The sequence below is a fragment of the Echiichthys vipera genome, assembly GCF_963691815.1.
Source record: "Echiichthys vipera genome assembly, chromosome: 20".
Taxonomy (NCBI): Eukaryota; Metazoa; Chordata; class Actinopteri; order Perciformes; family Trachinidae; genus Echiichthys; species Echiichthys vipera.
The window spans coordinates 6,669,499-6,683,360 of record NC_139845.1 but is presented as its reverse complement, the minus strand read 5'-3'; the positions used below and the strand labels follow the sequence as shown (position 1 = coordinate 6,683,360).

Below are 13,862 nucleotides of genomic sequence, written 5' to 3'. Positions count from 1 at the left end.
GGCTTTTTCAGGAGGGGGCCTAAAGAGACAGACACTAAAGCGTTGCGAGGAAAATGGAGAGATGGAGCGAGGGGGCTGCCAGTGACCAGCGCTCCGAGCAGTTGGGGGTTTGGTGTCTTGCTCAACAACACCTTGGCAGTGCCCAGGAGATGAACTGGCACCTCTCCAGCCACCAGTCCACACTCCATTCATGGTCCACACAGGGACTCAAACCAGCAACCCTCGGTTCCCAGCCCAGTCACCTATGGACTGAGCTACTACGGCCCCTACTAACCCTGAAAATGAGCATGATATGGGACCTTCAAAGCTGCATTAATAGAGTTTCCACTTTTCTGGGCACCTGATGAATATGAGTTCATACAGAGAGAAATATCAACCTTTATATGTGTTGGCTTTGACAGCTACTTGCTAATTTTGTCTGCAGTCTGGTTCTCGTCAGGCCGCTCACATTGGGTTAATCAGAGCTGAAAACAACTGCCTGCTGTTGTGAGGTTGATGACGGTGTAATTTGTGGGCCGTAAAATCTAAACAATTATCCAAAAGAGGCTAACCTCCGTAGAGCTGAGGGAAAATGCAAAGCTGGGTGAAAGATCCTGGTGTGTTTGTCCCCGTGTGTGACACCTTTCACATTACATTTTGCTAAGAATACAAAAATACTGATGAACGCAGCTTTAATTACCTTTTAGATTGAATCCCCTGCATTGGGTGAGTGGGTTTCCATGCATAATGTCCTGCCTTCTGCTCCTCCTTAAGAAAAGAAGAAGAAAATAGTAATGAAACAATCGCCAAATATGGATAAAATACATACCCTTCCTCCTCACATGTTCAGTCTCATATTGAAGCTGTGGAAGGAGCAGTCTGGGCCAAAACAACATGAGGGAAATCTCAGTGTTATTCCACTCAGTGGCGCACAGTCGTGTATAAAAGCTTGAGGAAAAAGAGCATGACACATTTTAGACATATCTTTCGCAGGAAAACTGGCTGTGCTTTTATTCTGCAACCAAACTAAACTTGACCCGCATCTGACTGGAATGTTAAGTGACACCGAGACAGTCCTTAAAGAGACCTGAAAGGTGTTGCTTTAGAGGCGAGGTGTCACTCATACCTCCTTGTCTGTGTTATGTCTTAACGGATGGAGGAAAACAAAAGCAGAATTAGTGACATGCTTTCATTGAAGTGCTCACTGAAGGATTCCATTCATGTGACTTTTATGCCCTCACAGGCCGAGCAGCTCTTTCTTTTCTTGTTTACTGGGCATCATCTGTGGCCCACATCCAATATGGCTGGGGACATTGATTGATTTCATATTTATACAGTTATATAATTGATGAATACCGCTTTGGTTGACTCACGGAAGCCCGAAACCTCACTTGATTCTCATGCAAATGGGGCAAAAGTTAACCCAAGTGAATAAAAATACTGCATACTATTCAACAATCTGCACAATGCCAATGTTTATTTAACACTTATGATAGTTTTGAATAGCTGCCTTCATAAATAGGCTCCCCAATCAACACCTGTCAGCATTTATTAACACTGAAAAATGGCTTTTAGGGCTCCAAAGCAGAGTTTTTATATCACTGCCAAGGGACCAATCATTGGTGGAAACGTCTTTGCATGTAAAATAAAGACACTGCATTTATGAACCCTAAAGCTGTAAAACTCTTGTGTACCTTTTGCCGGTGGGATAGAAGCGGGAGCAGCTGAGTCCGTCCCAGGCACAGTAGGGGTCTCTGGCGAGGCAGCAGTCAGCGCAAGCCGAGCCGTAAGCGTGACAACGGTGCAGGGAGACCTGCGAGACCCCGAACTCCGAGCTGACATACAGCTGTTGCTGTAGAGTAAACAGTTCAAATGTCAGCCGCTCTGTTTGTCTTAATAAGTGGCCGGCTGACAGGAAAATGAGGCAGAGCGCAGAAACAATTATGGCTTATTATTTCCTCTCCTTCGGGAGGCTTATTATACACAGGAGACTTCTCTTTCATGCATTACATAGTAGCCCCAGGCAATAAATAACATATTAAAAAAAAATATAACTGCTCTTAATATGTGAGGTAAGCAAAGTTGGAAGGACACTTACTTTTTTTGAGGATATTCTTATGTTTGTAACGGGAGCTTGGTTCTGAAAAATAGAACATAAAAGAGCAAAGTTCAGATTTTTTAGACATTGTTGACAGTAGTTGGGAACGTGTCGGGGGAATAGGCAGAGAATAGCTTTTTCTTTCAAGGTCCCATATTGTAAAAAGTGAGATTTTCATTTTTTTTATTACGAAGCAGGTCGACTTAAATACTGTGAAAGTATCAAAACGCTCAATCCACAGAGGAATGCACACAGCCCCTATTCAGAAACTGTGCCTTTTAACGAGCCGTACAGGTATATTCAGACAGACAGTATGAGAAAAAATACTTTTTTTTGAACATTAACGCATGTAAACATGTTCTAAGAACCTGAAAATGAGCATATTATGGGATCTTTAATAAAAAAACAGTCATAGCAGAGATGGTAGCCGTGGAGGAACAGCTTCTCGCCACATGTCTGTAACTTTCTAGAAGAAATATATTCCATATTTTGAGAATAAACCTCCTCTGACCGAAGGGCTGCTATAGTCCATGTGCAGCGGAGGATCAAAGCAGCCGAGGCCTTTGGGTCTGATCACAGGTTGATCGCACTTTTAGTGATTTGAGCTAAGATAAAACAGCATGTGTGAAGGTTCACTCAGGGCAACAACCAGACTCTTGCAGTATGTTAGTGTGTTTCCCATCACTCTACGCTGCACTACACTGCAGAACATCCATCTCCTGGATGCCACCCTGCCTCTGTCTGTCTGCCCCTGGCCTTTGTGTGTAGGCCAAACGTGCCCCCCATCCCCCCGCCTTTGATATAGGAAAAAAAAAAGGATGAAAGTAAAAGAGTATAATGAAAGAAAGGGTCAAAAAAACAGACAGCTGACCTTAAACACTTCCAGCTCCTCCAGGATCAGATCTTCGAGCAGGGATTGATTGCTTGGCAGCACAATCACCTTCTGTACTGTACCTTTGTCTGGGGGCAGAAAACAGGCATGTCATGAGTTGTAACCACTCACACACACACACATGCACACACAAAACCATGTGAAACAGATATGGCTGCTCACACTCAACCAAGAATGCCCAGACAGTGAAACTAGAACACAACGCCTGTGAAAAAACCAAACCCTGAGTCTATTTTCCTTTGCCCATGTTTGCTTTTGAATTAAGCATGATAGCCACGTCCCGTTTTCATAGCAAAATCCACAGTGGCAGGGGTGGGAATGGAAGCTCTTAAGCCCGCGCAAGGGAGGACAAGGGGCGATAAAAGGGCAAAATGCAACACAACCATCATCAATAAGGCTGTTTTGTCCTGGGAGTACGAGCAGCGGAACAGGGAGAAGGAGTTACAGTAACAGCTCCTGGAAACGCCTGATAAGAGCGTCTCCCTCATCCTTGAAACAAAGCAGCATTTCAGGGGCTGTGATGCGGTTGGACAGCACTGGATTTTCTGCTAGAATCCAGACGGGAGAAGCAGAATGGAGAGGCTGTCTGATAAACACAAGCAGCTGTGAGAGAGGGAGAGACAGAGTCCCAGGGCTGCTTGCTGAACGCGAACATGTGCACAAGTGGACACGCACGAGAATGAATGCACTCATGATGTTGTACACACACACGCACACACACACAAGCGCACAAACACACACACACACACACACACACACATACACGCACACACACACACACAATATTCTGATTAAAAACCATGTTGTTAGGGCAGAAACAAGATATACTGTATATAGCATACATTGTGCCCTCATAATAATGTACACACGCACGCACGCACGCACGCACGCACACACACACACACACACACACACACACACACACACACACACACACACACACACACACACACACACACACACACACACACACACACACACACACACACACACACACACACACACACACACACTATTCTGATTAAAAACCAAGTTGTCAGGGCAGAAACAAGATACACCGTAAAGCATATATTGTACACTTGTGCTCTCTGGAACATGTAATCTTATAATCAGTTTTTCTGCCTTTGAGGTGAGGTAATAAACTTGGATGTGTTTCTAAACTCAAAGTGACATTATCAAGGTTGATAAAGACAAACAGAGACAAGGGAAAAGACAGGTTCTCTCACCTGATTTAATATGAACTATACTGTACAAGCTCAAAGTCCTGTTCTGAAGGCTCCTGTCTTATCACCTTGTCTTTGCCCTTTTTGCAACATCATTTATGCTACATGCTGTGTCATGCTGTCTGTGTTTTCAAATGGGTCACCATACCCAGGGTGCATTATCCCCTCTGTTATCTGTTTATCTGATGTGCCATAGGGACTCCCTCAACAATCATTTACTTATAAAACACCTCACTGGCAACTCATGTGAGAGAGGGATTGTGTTAATGCTACTTTCTGGCATTTCCCTGTAAATTGGTTTGCTTCCAAGTGCCTGGTGTACAGGATTGAGGTGACCGCTCCATAACATGCTCGTTTGAGCTACAGTAATAAATCATCTGCACCAATATTAGCTCATAACAGATGTGTCTGTACCGGCGTATATAGCAGCTGATAAGTTGCAAGATATTGCAGTAGAAAAGCTTAGTATATAGTAGTATAGTGAATAGTTATTTCAAACTATTTTAAGGCGTCCTAATCCAAAATGTTTATGTAAAAAAATTAGAGCCGCTGATATATCATTGTCAGGTCCAGTATCAACGAATGATTCAGCACTAATTTCTTAAAAAATTCTAAAAGTCAAACTGCATGAAAGAAAAATTTAATCTGCAAAAAAAAGCTTTTTTGGAGGATATGTCATCTGAGTTTATAATGCCTTGTTACAATATTTTTTGCATGACCTTGTAGTTGTTTTAGCCATAAACAAATATCTCTACATAAAGCTCACAAGTTTAAAAACGGCCCTCCGTGCTGGCTGCAGGACCTGTCTACGTTCATACCTGTGCCCAGGAAGAGCACTTGGTAGTTGCCGTCGGCAGCCATGACCTGGTCCACTGCCACAGATGTGTATTTGTAGTCAGCGTTGGTCCGAACCACCAGAGGTCTTCTCCCCACTGGGTAGATGGGGTTGAACATGACTGGGTGGTTCCGTACAAAGGTCACCACATCGTCTGGGAACTCCTTTGTTGTGTGGATGTCAGGTGTGAAGGCTCCACCGGGACACTGGAGAAAGAATAATGTCATTTTCATCACTGAAAAGATACAGTACATGTATTACTTCATGAGGGATAGTTTATACATGGTAGTTATTAAGATAGTAGACAACAATATGCACAGTTTAATGAATCATGAAGGTTAAATCTTGAATCCCTCAAGGGTCCATATTGGGGCCTTTGTTATTTCCTGTATTTTGTTTCATTGAGATTTTGCAGCTAAAAATTTATGCAGATGACAACGTTTTCCTTTTCTTTTGACAAGCTGGTAATACAAGAGTTTCTGGTAAAGGGATATGGTTACAATTTATATCTATTTATTGAGAATCATGCACTGAATTTACCAATGAATGAATGAATGAATGGCCTCGAAATGAACTCACAGTTCCGGGCCTCGGGTAAGGGATGCGCCCCTGGAAGGCCACCCACTGAAAGTTGGGCCCCTCTCTGTGAGCGAAGGGTCCGTTGAAGACGGTGAGGATGTCGGCCATGTTGTACACGCAAACCGCTGAACCTTTGAACACGGAGCTGAGGAAATGAGATGCATACTTTCAGTGAAAAACACAACAGTGGGAAATCTCACACGTACACACTCCAGACCCACCCAGCTAAAATATTCTGCAGTTGTTTATTAAGATCTTTGTTTCTAAGGATGTGAGAGTTTGGGTGGAACCTGGGCCTCTCATCTGATCGGTTTGGCTAAGAAGTCATTTAAAACCACACTGCTTTACACATAAAAGATTCTTTGTGATTTTCCTTTGTCTCCACTTTGCACAATATATTCCTGCTCCCTTTTTCAACAGTGTGGAGAGAGTAGAGGAATAACATTGAGGTAAGAGACATCAAGGAGCACTCTGTTTGGTTTGGCTGCGTTCTCTGAGCCAGGATACTCTACTTTAACCTTTCTAAGATCCTGAGGTAACAAGTGGATTGAGGGCCTGTGGCAGTGTTACCCTGGGACAACCAGACGAACTCAATTAGAGATCAGAACATACGGATCAAGTGACCATTCCTTTCCTTTGCCACGCAACCCTGCTGACTGTCACATTCGTCAGAACAGGAGAAGTGTAATCAATTCATTCTGTGTTGTTTTCTTCAATTACCACGGAGGTTTAGACAGTATGTGGTAAACTATTCTTTCCTTCACTTCTTACGTCAAAGGTCATGATGTGGAAATGACGTTCATTAGGAATTTAATAGTAAATTCTGAGATGTGTTCAAATTTGTGCTGAGATTCACTGAAGTTCTAGTTACAAGGGTTTTCTTTTGATAAATGATTTTATTATAATATTCCTATATTATTTTATGTCATATTGTCGCTGTCAAAAGGGAAATGTGTATCTTCAAATTCTGTGATTTTGAATTTTTCAGAAAAACTTAAGGATTAAGCGTTAATAAAGGTAATACGGTGTCTCTTTCTCATTTATTGTCACTGGAACTGACTGGTCAAAAGTGTTTTTCTGCAAATTATTAGAAAGTATACATATAAAACTAAGGGTGGGTTGTCTTATAGGATACAGTTAAAAGAGAAAAGTGACCATTTTCCTTCCTTTTTTCTCTGAAACCTGACGAGTAATCCTTGAGTTTCACCTGTCTGGAAAATGCAGTCATGAAATTCTTTCTCCACTCCAAAATCCTGCTGTGTACTTTACTCCATCCAACAATACACATCATGTAATACATATTCTATATCAATGCGTACTATAAATTTATCTCTTGCACTCGGATAATGACAAAACATCAAAACGAAAGCCATATGGTGAAGTCACCAGGACGTTGTAATTGATAGTTGAACTGAATAAGCTGTTCTGCAACATGACACATGACATCTCTATGCAACAGGCCCTTTGACACGCACATCCCCTCCTGCTGATATCCAGTCAGTGATTTACATAACCGCTGAGGCCGGCGGGTATGTTACAGTTGGCTTCATCTCCGTCGGTCTTACCTTGTGGATGTGAAGACTCCAAACACCAACAGACCCTTGGGCTGATCGGTTTCCAGCAAAAACACATTTTCTGTAAGGGAAAACACACATGTGCACACATAGATAAACGTGAAATACCTCCAAGACACCCTCTTCACTGCATATCACCTCATCCTGAAGGTGAGATTGCCAAAAAGTTATGAATGCATGAATTAATAACTGCACATGTTGGCAGATTGACCGGTTTGATGAATGGAAAAGCAGGTTTTAAAATGTTTGTAGTTTTCAAAAGCTGAGGCAAAGGAAGGACTGGAACAATATGCTCCTAAATGAACACAAGGTAACCAAAAACAACAGAACAATTGTTATGAAAGTCGATAAAGGGCTGCGGTCCTAATCCAGACCAAACAAAAGGAAGTTCTACGGATTGTTTATGGAGAAAGCAATCACTGGAAACCTTGGAGCAAAAATAGCGAGCTTTCAGGGGATTAGGATGGTCTTGTGTTTTCTACGGTTTGTTTTAAAATTGTTTCACGGACCGTGAAAATAAAACGGAGCTCGAAAGTCACTCAGCGAGCAAAGGAAATACGTAATGTAACAACACAACAGGGTTCCTCACCCAGTTCGTCAAAGTGCGTTTCAGTGCCGTCTTCCTCCAGAACTGAACACACCATCCTGGCCTTGAGGAACGTGGTCCATTTGTTCACCAGGCTCCGCTGTCCTCCGATGTCACTCTGCAGACGAAAGATGCACATCAGCAACTTAAAACCACAAAACATACTCTGTTGATTTATTTAGGCACAGGAAAAGGGCACTTACTGGACACACTCTGGCCACCATGGTGTGGATATTTTTAGTATTTCCACTGTTATCCGTCAGCCTCTCACGGAAGAAAAAATACAATTTGGCATCGTTGGGGTCTGTTCCGTCTGGTATCAGGTGGGCATCAATGAAGATTGGCTCTAAAAGGGAAAAAAAGTAATTCATTAAGACTTTAACAATCAATAAATCAAAGTTAAATAGATTAATCATCTTTATACAGTATATGCATTTAATTCTGTAGAGAAAGTTTGTGTGCTCACCACTGAGCCACTTAGAGTTGTGCTGGTCTGTCCGCACTGCGTTTCTCTTGGTCAGGCTCCTGAAGATGGCAGCATCCGTCCCCATGAAGTCAATGTACATGCCTGAGAACAGCTCTTGGTCTAGAGGAAACACGGCAAATCAACAATATGCTCACATATTTTGTAGAGTAAATAACCCAGTGCTTCTAGAAGCCGAGAAAATACTGAAACTGCCTCAGAGACTGAAGATATTATGGAGCAAATACACCAATATTTTATTCCTTGACTGATAAATGTTCTGTAATGGGTTTACAGTGTGTGTGTGTGTGTTCTGCTGCTATAAGTAATAATAAGAGACTGTCCACAGCAGCTTCACGCTCCTTATCATTCCTTTACTCTCACTTCATAATCCATCAGTTCCACGCCATGTGTTTTGGAGGATGTGGGGCAAGTTATGGGAGGATTAGGTGTATGTGGCCCGCATCCAAGCTGGCTTGCTAAAGAGTGAGTGTTGACAGCACTCAGACAGCAACAGAGGGTCCAAAACACGAGGATGGGGAGATGAAGCGCAGATTTTGATCAATCCCAGACACCGCCTGTGATTCTCTGGCGTTCGGAGTGACGCATCACCGCTTCAACTGCCTCGCCTTCGACCTCCACTCCATTTGGCCGAGCACCCTCCTTCCCTTGCCCTATTTAAGTTATTCCACCCTCCCCTCTCTGGTTCCCCTCCTGGGCATCTCTTAAGGTGCTCACTAGCTGGCAAAGCTGGTGCTGACATGGCCATGCTCAGGTGTCAGAAAGCAGAGCTCCGGGTGCAACGTGACGCCTTTAAGTGTGTCAATGGCAACCAAACACTCCTTAGCCAATCAGAGATCAAAGTAAGAGAGGGTGCAGTCGGAGCTGAAGGAGGTACAGCTCTGGTGGTGTGTGTCAAGCTGAGCTAAAATTTAAACTCTCCACACTTTTTATGCAAAGATATTTAAAATATAATGTTTTCTTTAACATTTAATCATGTGAAAAAGTTCTGGTAAAAACCCAAAATACAAGTATGAAGCTCAAGTTTTCCGGGGTTTTAAAGAGGCAGATTAAGGTGGAGGTAGGAAGCACATACTGAGCATGACGGAGACTGTATTCACTTGAGGGTTGAAGGAGCACCTCCCTTTTCCAGATTCGGTCCTTGAGTCGATGTGAAATACTTGCTCCTGTGACAGAGAGAAGACGAAGTCAGAGATTGTGGAGACAGTTTTATATGACGAGCCGTCCCGCACAGTGGCCTCCACCGCAATAAAACTGCATGTATGAGCGGACCAAATGTCCCACTAGGTAGCCCCGCTCATGTTTCCGTCCCACTTGGTTGGTCTGAGCCTGGTCTGCTTTAACTGGCCCATGTGGGACAGTAAAAAGAACATTCCTTTATGGGAGGGATTTTTTTCTGCTAATGTGTTGGATAGCCATCTCTCCATCTCAGGTGGACAGGCAGCCAAGTCTAAAACCCCTTCCCTGTGGCGAACTGGACGATCCAAATGCTTTTTACAGTAACCTGGGTAAATTACAGAGCTTCCTGTCCCATCCTATTTAGGCCTGGCCCGTGGTGGTGGTGATACCTTAAATGGAGTTGCAAGTGACATCAGCCCAGGAGCATTTTTTCCAGGAAAGTGTGTCTGTTCGCCAAGAGGTGGACTGACTCCATCTGGTAGGCTCTGTCATTAACCTCTACACTGCAGAAATATCCCCTTTAACAAGTCATTTGATGCTGTTGAACAATGGCGGACAACTAAAGCCCCCATGCACTCAAAAAGTGTTTAATGTCGGTTCACTTGGAATTTTCTTTCATGGAGGGACGATTGATTGTACTTTAAATAATTAAATGTGTCTGGGGAATTTCTGATACAACTGTTACTTCTTTGAGTGGAGACATTACACCTTATATTGATTATAAGGTCCCATATTATAAAAAGTAAGTGATAAAAACTGTGAAAAAAAACTCAATATACAGATAAATGCACACAGCCCGTATTCAGAAAATGTGTCTTTAAACGAGCCGTCAGGACATCTGTACCTTTGTGATGTCACAACTCTTCTATATATAGGTAGAAAGTGCTACTACATTGCTGTTATAGTCATTCCCTGGCTGCACTGATGGTGCAGAGACACTGAGAGCGCAGATGTAGAAGACCCGGAAACGCTGACCAATCAGAGCGGACTGGGCTTTTTAAGGAGGGGGTCTTAAAGAGACAGGCGCTAAAACAGAGTGTTTCAGACAGAGGGGGAATACAGGTATATTCAGACAGACAATATGAGAAAAATAATTTGTTTTTTGAACATTCAAGCATGTAAACATGTTCTAGTAGAAATCCAAAATAAGTATGAAGCTGGAATGAGCATAGTCTGGGACCTTTAAAGACCAAATAAAAGACTGACTGACTCAGTGAGATGGACATTTATTGCTGTGTAAAGTTCCCTACCAATCTGAGTAACACTTTAAAAAAGTAAGGCACAAAAATACCGACATTTGCCAATAACTTGTCTGTTTGTTGTAGCCATCCCATCCAGTTTCAAAACAACATAATAGTCTGAGGCACGTTCTCAGGTCAAAAGGTCCACACTGTGAACTGGCCCTCCATTTCCCGCTACAGCAGCTTGTTATACTTAACAGATCCCTTTTCTTGAGACACTGACATGTTTGAGCTCAGAAATTGCAAACAGAGCAGTCTGCCTTTCAAACAAAACCCCCAAATGACAAAAGAGAGAGAGCCTGGTCGGGAGTCCACTCGCTCTGCTTATTAGCATTTGGCAGCAGTCGGCAGTCTGTGGCTAAATGTTGCTCACTCAGCCAGCACTTTTCTCCTGGAGGGCTTCCTCGCTCTCACTTCCAGAGCTGTGCGGCCGGGGATGAGTGCACAGCACCCAGAAATCAAGCCCTTCATCGCTGACACTAGAGCCCCATTTGCTCCCTCTTATCCTCAACATTTCCTCTTATGTGGCATTAAACTGAGTTCATGAAAACTTTGCTTGTATAAAGTTATGAAGTCTTTCTAATCATGTGGTGACACTTCTAAATTCCTAGCAGAGCAGTGAAAGAATATGCTTTTCAGAAACAGTCGCTATCTGATGCCAGCATGAATTTAATTTCAGACAAAGATGAACTGTGATGAGATCATAGTTATAATGCCATATGATCTATACAACTACTGATGTACTCTGTGACTCTGAAGCATAGCAATAATGTACTCATTACAGTAGAGATGGTGCTAGAGTCATTCTACTTTGCATTATTGCAGCAATCAATCAAACACATGTTCATTTTAGTTTGGAACTTTTAAGTTATTGGATAAACTCTGATTATCAAAAGATTTGTTCCTCCACATCCCTAAAGGCATAGTTAGGATTTCTTAATCTCTAACAGAAACAGTTTTTGTTTACTTGCTCTGGGTGGCAGCATTCCCACTACTTTGATTTGAATGCACTCGGGTGACATTAAATGTTCTTACACTGGGTTTAGAGAATTTTGAATTATTGTCTCAAACGAGGATTCGCACACAGAGAACAAAAAAGAGATTCAGAATAGTCTGGATTTTAAAGGTCCCATATTGTATAAAGTGAGATTTCTAAGGTATGTCTTATATATAGGTGCTACATAAATACTGTGAAAGCATCAAGACGCCTAATCCACAGAGGAATACACAGGCCTTATTCAGAAACTGTGTCTTCACACAAGCCGCCAGGACTTCTGTACAGTTGTGATGTCACAACTGTACTATGTATAACTTATATGTATAAGTGTCACTACAGTGCTGTAACAATAATTCCCCGACTGAAATGACGGTGCAGAGACGCCGAAAGTGCAGATGCAGAATTCTTTGTAATGCTGACCAATCAGAGCAGACTGGGCTTTTTCAGGAGGGCGTCTTAAAGAGACAGGCGCTCTCCCAAAGGGTGAATACAGGAATATTTAGACAGACAGTTTGAGAAAAATAATGTGTTTTTTGAAAATTCAAGCATGTAAACATGTAAACATGGTATTAACTTGAAGAAAAGCCTAATATGGGACCTTTAAATGCTCCTATTTGATACATTACGATGCTGTAGTGAGTGACAAAATGTGCAGACGTTTCAGTCCATGTCTGACTTTCCTTAGATTTTTAAGGTGCAGCTCACCCCTTGCAAACAACTAAGTAATAATGAACACATTAATTACACTAACTCAATTAAGTGAATGTATTTAGGGTTATTTTGTAATAATTTAAGGGGAATCATTGCATTTTTCTTCTTTAGTTCATTAATTTTAACTTTCCCTGAGGTTCCACTATGAAACCCCACTCACATTTGTTTTAATCTTAAGGATAAATACTTACAATTTAGGATTAGATGTTCTAAATTTTTTCACTTCTGAGATCAGGTAAGTAGTGGAGTATTATTCAGCAGCCCGCATTGTATTCTGTAGTATTTTAATGGACCAAAAGAGTGAATAATCTTCCAAACACACACACTTTTCCATTAATGGCTGTAACTTTTGACCACCAGGCTAGTGTCCCTAAAACCTGGATTATACTGTCACAGAGTTTGTATATTTAGTGAAGCGACTCCGTCATCGTGTTCCCACCTCTGGTCTGCGGCCCCTGTTGATGTACACACAGACGGGACTGTACGCTCCGCTGCCACACATGAACATATGAGTTCTGTTATAAGGCTGCACCACCCGGATGAAGTTCCCACAGCCATGCTGAAAAAAACACAGATAAACATAGAAAGTTCAGTAGGTGAGAAACAGAAAAATTCCATAATAAAAGTAATCAATAAATTCCTCTGAAATCTTAAGCCTGTAGTTAATTATTAGAAGTAACTTTCTCAGAAGAGGAATGTTCTCACACTTGAGACTATGTAGCTTTTGAGGGACGAAGAAAATGTTACTTGTGCAAATGAAGATTTGAACGTATAGGCGCTAAAATGTAGCATCGCACAATTAAATACAGCCAGCACTTTTGCTCCTAAGGGGCTTGCGGGATCACATTGAGAGCATTTGTGTTTATTCACGTTAAAATATTCCAGTTTAGAGTAATTGGCCCTCATTTATCAAACGAACGTACGGCAGAAAAACGTGCGAACGACCATTTCCTGGCAAACTTCGGCATTTATCAATTTGGACGTGAGCGGGAGCTACGATCAAATCTCACGTCTGGTCTGAGGTCGTGTACGCAAATTTGAGCCTGTGTATTTGCGTTGCAGCACAGCAAAATCTAGCTGAAAATAATGAACAAACCTCAGCTGTCATTAAGCATAAGCAGTCACATATTAAGAACAGATCAAAACGGATTCTTAAAACTAATAAAAAAAATTTAAATTGTTGGAGCAATTGATTGTACTCATAAATTTCATAAATCACACGTGGGTCCTTTCCTACGACCGATTCCGCGCTCAGATCTGCGCCCGTTTTCACGCAAGATTGATAAATGAGGGCCATAGTCACCATTGTTTCTTTCTGTCATCGACCATGGCCGAAATAACCACTATCGCTGCTTTGTATCCCACATACAAGTTAAGCTAAATAAAGATGCCGAAACAGCTACATCATGAAGAAAAAAAAAACTTGAATTAATGTGTTGCCACAATGTCTTGACAAGCAAACTATGCATTGTACTAGAATCTCA

The 13,862-nt window shown here is 42.1% G+C and overlaps 1 protein-coding gene across 1 annotated transcript in view; it reads right to left on the bottom strand.

Annotated features, from left to right (window-relative positions):
• The window catches only part of sema3c (sema domain, immunoglobulin domain (Ig), short basic domain, secreted, (semaphorin) 3C), a 43,391-nt gene that overhangs the window by 6,121 nt on the left and 23,408 nt on the right, over nucleotides 1-13,862 (bottom strand). Inside the window, exons 5-16 of the mRNA XM_083935203.1 lie at nucleotides 12,818-12,937; nucleotides 9,326-9,416; nucleotides 8,233-8,352; nucleotides 7,970-8,112; nucleotides 7,770-7,884; nucleotides 7,172-7,241; nucleotides 5,607-5,751; nucleotides 5,011-5,233; nucleotides 2,949-3,037; nucleotides 2,078-2,119; nucleotides 1,674-1,831; nucleotides 680-747 (exon numbers count right to left, since the gene is read on the bottom strand). Of these exons, the coding sequence (XP_083791329.1) occupies nucleotides 680-747; nucleotides 1,674-1,831; nucleotides 2,078-2,119; nucleotides 2,949-3,037; nucleotides 5,011-5,233; nucleotides 5,607-5,751; nucleotides 7,172-7,241; nucleotides 7,770-7,884; nucleotides 7,970-8,112; nucleotides 8,233-8,352; nucleotides 9,326-9,416; nucleotides 12,818-12,937 (1,384 nt within the window). The remainder of the gene's footprint in view (nucleotides 1-679; nucleotides 748-1,673; nucleotides 1,832-2,077; nucleotides 2,120-2,948; nucleotides 3,038-5,010; nucleotides 5,234-5,606; nucleotides 5,752-7,171; nucleotides 7,242-7,769; nucleotides 7,885-7,969; nucleotides 8,113-8,232; nucleotides 8,353-9,325; nucleotides 9,417-12,817; nucleotides 12,938-13,862) is intronic.